Source organism: Coregonus lavaretus, assembly GCF_964263955.1.
Source record: "Coregonus lavaretus genome assembly, chromosome: 19".
Classification (NCBI taxonomy): domain Eukaryota; kingdom Metazoa; phylum Chordata; class Actinopteri; order Salmoniformes; family Salmonidae; genus Coregonus; species Coregonus lavaretus.
The window spans coordinates 48,169,897-48,179,896 of NC_140006.1; the positions used below are offsets into that span (position 1 = coordinate 48,169,897).

General features: G+C 45.0%; 1 protein-coding gene across 1 annotated transcript in view; it reads left to right on the plus strand.

The window, feature by feature from the left end:
- Nucleotides 1-4,753, plus strand: part of LOC311146341 (ZZ-type zinc finger-containing protein 3-like) — a 50,308-nt gene extending 45,555 nt beyond the window's left edge. The window contains exons 13-14 of the mRNA XM_084182824.1: nucleotides 2,024-2,124; nucleotides 4,033-4,753. Coding sequence (XP_084038950.1) covers nucleotides 2,024-2,124; nucleotides 4,033-4,177 — 246 coding nt within the window. The 3' untranslated portion in view covers nucleotides 4,178-4,753. The remainder of the gene's footprint in view (nucleotides 1-2,023; nucleotides 2,125-4,032) is intronic.
- The last annotated feature ends 5,247 nt before the right edge of the window (nucleotides 4,754-10,000 follow it).

A 10,000-nucleotide genomic window follows, 5' to 3' on the forward strand; every position in this document is an offset into this window, starting at 1 on the left:
ATATGTGTGGTAGCTAGCTAACTCTCTCTCCTTAGTGTAATCTGTGTGGTAGCTAGCTACCTCTCTCCTTAGTGTAATCTGTGTGGTAGCTAGCTAACTCTCTCTCCTTAGTGTAATCTGTGTGGTAGCTAGCTAACTCTCTCTCTCCTTAGTGTAATCTGTGTGGTAGCTAGCTAACTCTCTCTCCTTAGTGTAATATGTGTGGTAGCTAGCTAACTCTCTCTCCTTAGTGTAATCTGTGTGGTAGCTAGCTAACTCTCTCCTTAGTGTAATATGTGTGGTAGCTAGCTAACTCTCTCTCCTTAGTGTAATCTGTGTGGTAGCTAGTTTACTCACTCTCCTTAGTGTAATCTGTGTGGTAGCTAGCTAACTCTCTCTCCTTAGTGTAATCTGTGTGGTAGCTAGCTAACTCTCTCCCTCCTTAGTGTAATCTGTGTGGTAGCTAGCTAACGCTCTCTCCTTAGTGTAATCTATGTGGTAGCTAGCTAACTCTCTCTCCTTAGTGTAATCTGTGTGGTAGCTAGCTAACTCTCTCCTTAGTGTAATCTGTGTGGTAGCTAGCTAACTCTCTCTCCTTAGTGTAATCTGTGTGGTAGCTAGCTACCTCTCTCTCCTTAGTGTAATCTGTGTGGTAGCTAGCTAACTCTCTCTCCTTAGTGTAATCTGTGTGGTAGCTAGCTAACGCGCTCTCCTTAGTGTAATCTGTGTGGTAGCTAGCTAACTCTCTCCTTAGTGTAATCTATGTGGTAGCTAGCTAACTCTCTCCTTAGTGTAATATGTGTGGTAGCTAGCTAACTCTCTCTCCTTAGTGTAATCTGTGTGGTAGCTAGCTAACTCTCTCCTTAGTGTAATATGTGTGGTAGCTAGCTAACTCTCTCTCTCCTTAGTGTAATCTGTGTGGTAGCTAGCTAACTCTCTCTCCTTAGTGTAATCTATGTGGTAGCTAGCTAACTCTCTCTCCTTAGTGTAATCTGTGTGGTAGCTAGCTAACTCTCTCCTTAGTGTAATCTATGTGGTAGCTAGCTAACTCTCTCATTAGTGTAATATGTGTGGTAGCTAGCTAACTCTCTCTCCTTAGTGTAATCTGTGTGGTAGCTAGCTAACTCTCTCCTTAGTGTAATATGTGTGGTAGCTAGCTAACTCTCTCTCTCCTTAGTGTAATCTGTGTGGTAGCTAGCTAACTCTCTCTCCTTAGTGTAATCTATGTGGTAGCTAGCTAACTCTCTCTCCTTAGTGTAATCTGTGTGGTAGCTAGCTAACTCTCTCCTTAGTGTAATCTATGTGGTAGCTAGCTAACTCTCTCCTTAGTGTAATCTGTGTGGTAGCTAGCTAACTCTCTCCTTAGTGTAATATGTGTGGTAGCTAGCTAACTCTCTCCTTAGTGTAATCTGTGTGGTAGCTAGCTAACTCTCTCCTTAGTGTAATCTGTGTGGTAGCTAGCTAACTCTCTCCTTAGTGTAATCTGTGTGGTAGCTAGCTAACTCTCTCTCCTTAGTGTAATATGTGTGGTAGCTAGCTAACTCTCTCCTTAGTGTAATATGTGTGGTAGCTAGCTAACTCACTCCTTAGTGTAATCGGCAGGTAGCTTAGTGGTTAAAAGCGTTGTGCCAGTAACCGAAAGGTCGCTGGTTCTAATCCCCGAGCCGACTAGGTGAAAAATCTGTCGATGTGCCCTTGAGCAAGGCACTTAACCCTAATTGCTCCTGTAAGTCGCTCTGGATAAGAGCGTCTGCTAAATGACTAAAATAAAAATAAATAAATAAATAATCTGTTTGGTACCTACCTAACTCTCTCCTTAGTGTAATATGTGTGGTAGCTAGCTAACTCTCTCTCCTTAGTGTAATCTGTGTGGTAGCTAGCTAACTCTCTCCTTAGTGTAATCTGTGTGGTAGCTAGCTAACTCTCTCCTTAGTGTAATCTGTGTGGTAGCTAGCTAACTCTCTCCTTAGTGTAATGTGGTTTGACATTAGTATTTTTTTTTTTAAAGCTTGCATCTGAGACTAGCTAATGTTTCTCTCTCCAGTGTGACGTGTGTGGTGTGGAGCCAATCCAGGGGGTGCGGTGGCATTGTCAGGACTGTCCCTCATACAACGCTGTAGACTTCTGCTCCAACTGCTCCGACTGGTGAGTCCTGCCTGGCTGGGGATCTGTTCATCAGGCTAATGATTTTAAACAGGAAGGTTTTACTCCATTGCATACCTTGGCCTGCATCTTAGCGGTTTTGTTCCTGGTGCAGTAGACCACTTCGGTTTCATTGATGTGTTTGCCAACGACCCTTTCTTCAATTACTATGTATTGGCTGGTTCAGTATACCTGAAACGGGTTAAAACTTATTTAAGAAAAGTATAAGGGTGACAATGTACACTGCTCAAAAAAATAAAGGGAACACTAAAATAACACATCCTAGATCTGAATGAATGAAATAATCTTATTAAATACTTTTTTCTTTACATAGTTGAATGTGCTGACAACAAAATCACACACAAATTATCAATGGAAATCAAATTTATCAACCCATGGAGGTCTGGATTTGGAGTCGCCCTCAAAATTAAAGTGGAAAACCACACTACAGGCTGATCCAACTATGATGTAATGTCCTTAAAACAAGTCAAAATGAGGCTCAGTAGTGTGTGTGGCCTCCACGTGCCTGTATGACCTCCCTACAACGCCTGGGCATGCTCCTGATGAGGTGGTGGATGGTCTCCTGAGGGATCTCCTCCCAGACCTGGACTAAAGCATCCGCCAACTCCTGGACAGTCTGTGGTGCAACGTGGCGTTGGTGGATGGAGCGAGACATGATGTCCCAGATGTGCTCAATTGGATTCAGGTCTGGGGAACGGGCGGGCCAGTCCATAGCATCAATGCCTTCCTCTTGCAGGACCTGCTGACACACTCCAGCCACATGAGGTCTAGCATTGTCTTGCATTAGGAGGAACCCAGGGCCAACCGCACCAGCATATGGTCTCACAAGGGGTCTGAGGATCTCATCTCGGTACCTAATGGCAGTCAGGCTACCTCTGGTGAGCACATGGAGGGCTGTGCGGCCCCCCAAAGAAATGCCACCCCACACCATGACTGACCCACCGCCAAACCGGTCATGCTGGAGGATGTTGCAGGCAGCAGAACGTTCTCCACGGCGTCTCCAGACTCTGTCACGTCTGTCACATGTGCTCAGTGTGAACCTGCTTTCATCTGTGAAGAGCACAGGGCGCCAGTGGCGAATTTGCCAATCTTGGTGTTCTCTGGCAAATGCCAAACGTCCTGCACGGTGTTGGGCTGTAAGCACAACCCCCACCTGTGGACGTCGGGCCCTCATACCACCCTCATGGAGTCTGTTTCTGACCGTTTGAGCAGACACATGCACATTTGTGGCCTGCTGGAGGTCATTTTGCAGGGCTCTGGCAGTGCTCCTCCTGCTCCTCCTTGCACAAAGGCGGAGGTAGCAGTCCTGCTGCTGGGTTGTTGCCCTCCTACGGCCTCCTCCACGTCTCCTGATGTACTGGCCTGTCTCCTGGTAGCGCCTCCATGCTCTGGACACTACGCTGACAGACACAGCAAACCTTCTTGCCACAGCTCGCATTGATGTGCCATCCTGGATGAGCTGCACTACCTGAGCCACTTGTGTGGGTTGTAGACTCCGTCTCATGCTACCACTAGAGTGAAAGCACCGCCAGCATTCAAAAGTGACCAAAACATCAGCCAGGAAGCATAGGAACTGAGAAGTGGTCTGTGGTCACCACCTGCAAAACCAGTCCTTTATTGGGGGTGTCTTGCTAATTGCCTATAATTTCCACCTGTTGTCTATTCCATTTGCACAACAGCATGTGAAATGTATTGTCAATCAGTGTTGCTTCCTAAGTGGACAGTTTGATTTCACAGAAGTGTGATTGACTTGGAGTTACATTGTGTTGTTTAAGTGTTCCCTTTATTTTTTTGAGCAGTGTATTTGGCCACAACTGTAAGGTGTACGTGCAACCCTTTTTCCAATGATAATTTATGAACCTGTCTTTCCCCTGTGTTTACCTCCTCCAGCCTGTACAAGACTGAGAGCCACGCGCCCGGCCACCGTCTGGAACCGGTCTATCACCATGAGACCTTCCTAGACAGGGACTACTGCCTGGATCAGACCCCTGGATATAACTATCTGGACCCAAACTACTACCCTGCTAACAGATGACAGCATGGCCCTTAAACTCAGCCCAAGGGCCACAGATACAGACCCCTAGCTTCCTGGTCCAGCCCTGGGGCCACAGCTACAGACCCCTAGCTTCCTGGTCCAACCCTGGGGCCACAGATACAGACCCCTAGCTTCCTGGTCCAGCCCTGGGGCCACAGTTTCAGTTACACCGGGCGGCTCCTACCAGGTTCAGCTTCAGGGGCCACAGTTTCAGTTACACCGGGCGGCTCCTACCAGGTTCAGCTTCAGGGGCCACAGTTTCAGTTACACCGGGCGGCTCCTACCAGGTTCAGCTTCAGGGGCCACAGTTTCAGTTACACCGGGCGGCTCAAACCAGGTTCAGCTTCAGGGGCCACAGTTTCAGCTACACTCCATCGGCCCCTAGCCTCAGCCAGCAGAAGCCTCCAGCCGGCAGGCCAGACTGTATGGCTCCAGACCTTGAGAACCTAGACAGCTCTCAGACCAGCTACCCTGCTCACCCCAGCTACCCTGCTCACCCCAGCTACCCTGCTCACCCCAGCTACCCTGCTCACCCCAGCTACCCTGCTCACCCCACCCCACTAGCCCAGCAGTATGGCAGGCATTGGGTCTCTGGGAGGGGGTCTGGGAGGGGGTCTGGGAGGGGGTCTGGGAGGGGGTCTGGGGTCTGCGCTCACTTCCAACGGAACATAATGGAAATATAAAAAACACTATTTAAAATTAAATTAAAAAACTGAAGAGGGCACACCGACATTCCCGAGTCCCGGAGACAGACAAGAGGGCCCTCCCTCTTCTTCATCCCTCTTCTTCATCCCTCTTCTTCATCCCTCTTCTTCATCCCTCCTCTTCCTCCCTCCTCTTCCTCCCTCCTCCTTCCTTCCTCTTCCTCCTTCCTCCCTCCTCCTCTTCCTCCTTGCTCCCTCCTCCTTCCTCCCTCCTCCTTCCTCCCTCCTCTTCCTCCCTCCTCTTCCTCCTCTTCCTCCTGGTCTAGTGGGTCTACTACTATTCAGGATCGTGTTCACCTAACGGAAGAAAACGGGGAGGGACTACCTGAACTTTTAGTTTTCTATTACAAAACGTTTTGCTACGTTTTGCACTAATGAATATGACCCTGAGTGCTGAGACTGGTGTGTGGTGATGGTAGTGTGGTGGTAGATATCTGTATTTGAGTAGGTGGGGCCTGTTAACAAGCTTCCTTTTTGGGCAGGGCCTGTTATGGGATATGGGTTGGGGGAGGAGCTCGGTGGCCATGAAAGGCATGTCTTTGAATCCTACCAGGTTTTTAAACCAATCACAGGACAAGATCTGCTGATGTAACCCACATGGCGGGTGTTGTCAGATGCAGCCATGGTAACGGACACCAGATACACCTCCACCTCATGTCTCCATGGTAATGGACCCGATACACCTCCATTTCACATCTCCATGGTAACAGACCCAATACACCTCCACCTCACATCTCCATGGTAACAGACCCTGATACACCTCGGTCAGCTAGTCATCTCCTCACCTCTCTCGGTCTCCTTCCCTCTCTCCTTCCCTCTCTCTCCTTCCTCTAAACCAGTTCAGTTTCCAACAGAGAAGCACTACAGCACCGAAAGCACACAAGCTGAAGGAAGGAAGCCTTGTGAAACTTAAACTTATGATGAAAAATGTAAATTGTGTTTTTCTTTTTGATGTGGTTGATCATGTGGTTGATGCTGTTGTTTTGATTATGTGGTTGATCATGTGGTTGATCATGTGTAATAACAGATATACAGTGATATGGTGAAAAGTAGCCCGGTGGTAACTAATAACAGATATACAGTGATATGGTGAAAAGTAGCCCGGTGGTAACTATGACACGACGTAAAGTTAGTTGCATAAAGTCTGTGTGCCATTTTCTTTGTTTGGAGAATTCCCCCTCTGAACCCTCGAACCTTGACCTCCGACCTTTAACCCCTGACCTCTATGAAACTGCCCCATCATCTAGCCTCCAGAGCAAGGTTCTCCATAGAGAATGACAGAGGCCTCTAGTGGCCGTGTTACCATGGGCAGCACCATTGAGGGCTTCCACCATTTTTAATGTAGTCAACTGGGTGGGGCTTCCAACTTCATTTGGCTGATCCCTTCTGCTGACCCTGTTGGAGTCATGTCCAACCGGGTCATCGGGAGGGATCAGCCAATTCGGAAGAAGAAAATGTACTACTTCAAAATGGCGCTGCCCACGCTGTCACAGACACTGTAAATGGCACAGATACAAAGACGAGTCCTCTATCTATCTCTATGGGGTTCTCCAACCCTGTTCCTGGAGTGCTACCGTCCTGTAGGTTTTCGCTCCAACCCTAATCCAGCGCACCTGATTTGTGTAATAATTAGCTGGTTGATAAGGTGAATCAGGTTAGTTACAACTGGGGTTGGAGCGAAAACCTACAGGAGGGTAGCTCTCCAGGAACAGGGTTGGAGTTAAAACCTACAGGAGGGTATCTCTCCAGGAACAGGGTTTGAGAACCCTTGTCTAGATCCTCTTATAATTTAACAGTCTGCTTGTTTAAAGCGCCATTAAAATATTGTATTTTTATTAATGTATTTAAAAACAACCAGAGAAGAAGAGAAGAATCGAGGAGGAGGTGGTGATTATGATGTTGCCACTGGAACTCTCCCACCCACAATGTTATTTTATACACATAGATGTTTTTTTTTTTGTGTCTAGAACAGGGGTTCTTGAATTCGGTCCCGCCCCGGGTGCATGTTTAGTTTTTTTTGCCCTAGCACTACACTCCTCTGTAGCTCAGCTGGTAGAGCATGGCGCTTGTAACGCCAGGGTAGTGGGTTCGATCCCCGGGACCACCCATAAAATGTATGCACACATGACTGTAAGTCGCTTTGGATAAAAGCGTCTGCTAAATGGCATATTATATTTTTTATATTACACAGCTGATTCAAATCATCAAAGCTTGATGATGAGTTGGTTATTTGAATCGGCTGTGTAGTGCAAAAACCAAAACGTGAACCAGATGGGGCTAGACTGAGTTTGGGGAACCCTGGTCTAGAATGCAAACGGCTTTTGTCAAAATTTAGTTTTCGTAGCAGGTTAGGAGAATTAGCGTAGCAGGTTGGGAGAGTTAGATAAAATTACTTTAGACTTCAATTTGACAAAAGCTGTATCCCATCTAGACATGACCATATATTTTCTTGCGCTTGAGTAGACACCATTTTGTATGGAATTTGTTTAGTTTTCGTCGTCGTCGTCGAACACCCCCCCCCAATATCTGTGTATAACGGTATGTTCTTAAATCATGTTAAACTGTTAGAGGAGATCAGTGGAAATAAAAATGTGAAAATAGTATTTCTACATCCGGAGAGTCCTGCAGCATTCTTTGGTTTTGTTATGGCTGCCTCAGTAAATTCTAATATATTAGAAGTAGGGAGTAAATTGTTACAAAACAAGGCCATGTTGACTTCATTCATATATTCTATATATCAGATCATCTTTATTCATTTGGTTACCATTATTAGACAGTGAATTATGTTAAGACTAACGTCTCTTACAAATTAGCCCTGAGTTACAAAGATTCACACGTCAAATACGAAATAACAAACGAATACAAAACACTATTCTAGAAAACAAACACATTATTCAGTAAATACTGTGTTAGCCACCAGGGGGCGCTGTTGTATTGGCTTTGACTGGCGGGCGTGTTGGCCCCACACGGACAATATTTATATATTTCAGTTATTTTTAAAATATACATTTTGTTTTAGCAAAGCATCTGTAATCTACTACCATCGATGAGACATAATTTATGGTGCCAAGGCGTCCACCATATTTGTTCAAGTACAGTGGATGGGACACGGTGCAATCTGTAGAATATTATATACAATGGGATGGTGTACCTAATAAACTGGCCTGTAGAATATTCCAAATACTGAACAAATAAGTCAGGAGTCCAGGTTTAAAGGAACTGCCTTTATTGGATGTTAAGCGTTGACTCAACTTAGAGCTGGGACATTGTCTCTTATGACAAGAAGCCTGCAACCAGCCATATCGAATAAAATAAAATGCAATACTCTGTTTTTAGTTTATATATATATATATATATATATATATATATATATATATATATATATATATATATATATATATATATATAAATGGCAATAAGCTTGACTTGTAATCCGTGCATGCTTGCTACAATAGAATGCCTACTATATGTGAGAGCATCACACACATTGACACGAATGCACGCTCAGTACACACACACACACGCTCATTACACACACACGCTCAGTACACACACACACACACGCTCAGTACACACACACACACGCTCAGGACACACACACACGCTCAGTACACACACACACACACACACGCTCAGTACACACACACACGCTCAGTACACACAAACGCTCAGTACACACACACACGCTCAGTACACACACGCTCAGTACACACACACACACGCTCAGTACACACACACTCAGTACACACACACACGCTCAGTACACACACACACACTCAGTACACACACACGCACGCTCAGTACACACCTCTACCCACTAGCCATCTGACATTAGGGAACTCTCTCTCCATGCCTCAGGGACCCAAAAGTCCCGGCACTTCGTTAACTCTAAAAGTCTTTATTTAAAATATTGTATTTGGCCTTTACTACTGTAGCCCATAGAAACTAATTCAATAACACATTCATAAATGGCAAAACAGACAAAACATAAATCATAAGGAGAAGGTTCTGAAGTTTCTCTAGGATAGAAGAAAGCTCAGGAACTATTTTTGTTTTTTGGACACATATTTAACCCCTTTTTTTTGGGGGGGCACATTCATTTAAAAAAAGTGGTACCAGTTACATTTTTACATTTACATTTTAGTCATTTAGCAGACGCTCTTATCCAGAGCTAGTTAGTTAGTTAGTGCATACATAATTTTTTTCATACCCACTGTGGGAATCGAACCCACAACCCTGGCGTTGCAAATGCCATGCTCTATCAACTGAGCTACATCCCTGTTACCTTCAGACAAGTCCCGTGACACTTGTGTGTGTGTGTGTGTGTGTGTGTGTGTGTGTGTGTGGGGGGGGGGGGGGTCATAGAGCAAGATGGAGAACACCATCATGTTGAAGAGATTCTCCCCTTTCCATGGTGGGGTCACATTAGATGGAGAACACCATGTTTGTGAGAGTCTCATCATTCCATAGTTTGTATGCCAAACCGTTGTTCACTACAGAAGTTTTAAGTGAGAAGACCGGTTTTCGGGATGTCTCATAGTCTGACAAACACCGCTCTAGCTCTGTCACCTTTCACCACAGAGGGGGAAAAAAACATATCTCTAGCTTAAACTGACGGGTTTTTATGTTTTTTTAAAAATTATGTTACTAGATTGACGCATGGGTGCATCAATAGACTCTTAAGGATTCATTAAGGGGGAATTCAACCCGAGTTAAGCAAGCAGAAATGGAACATAATTCCCTTTTTATGGACTATTCGTTTGGGGTGGAGATCTAATAAATGAGATATAGATGGTAGAGTCAGTAACCTGCTGGTTCCAAGTGGAAAAAGCATCTTTCTTTTTTTTCCTGATATAAATAACAGCATTCTCCATGCACTGTCATTTATAAATGGATAAGAGCTATGTACATTAGTAATCAATTTGGAGAAGGGGATTGCAGATATAAATTACACTTGTTTTAGATCTATTTTACCTTATAACCCTTGGAGAATTTGCTGAATTTAAGTTGTACTGCCTTTTAAATTGCAGGGATGGGCACTCTAGAATGTCTTAATTATAGGATACTCTGACGTTCTCTGTTTCCTATTTCTGTCATGATAAATATTAATCACTATCAG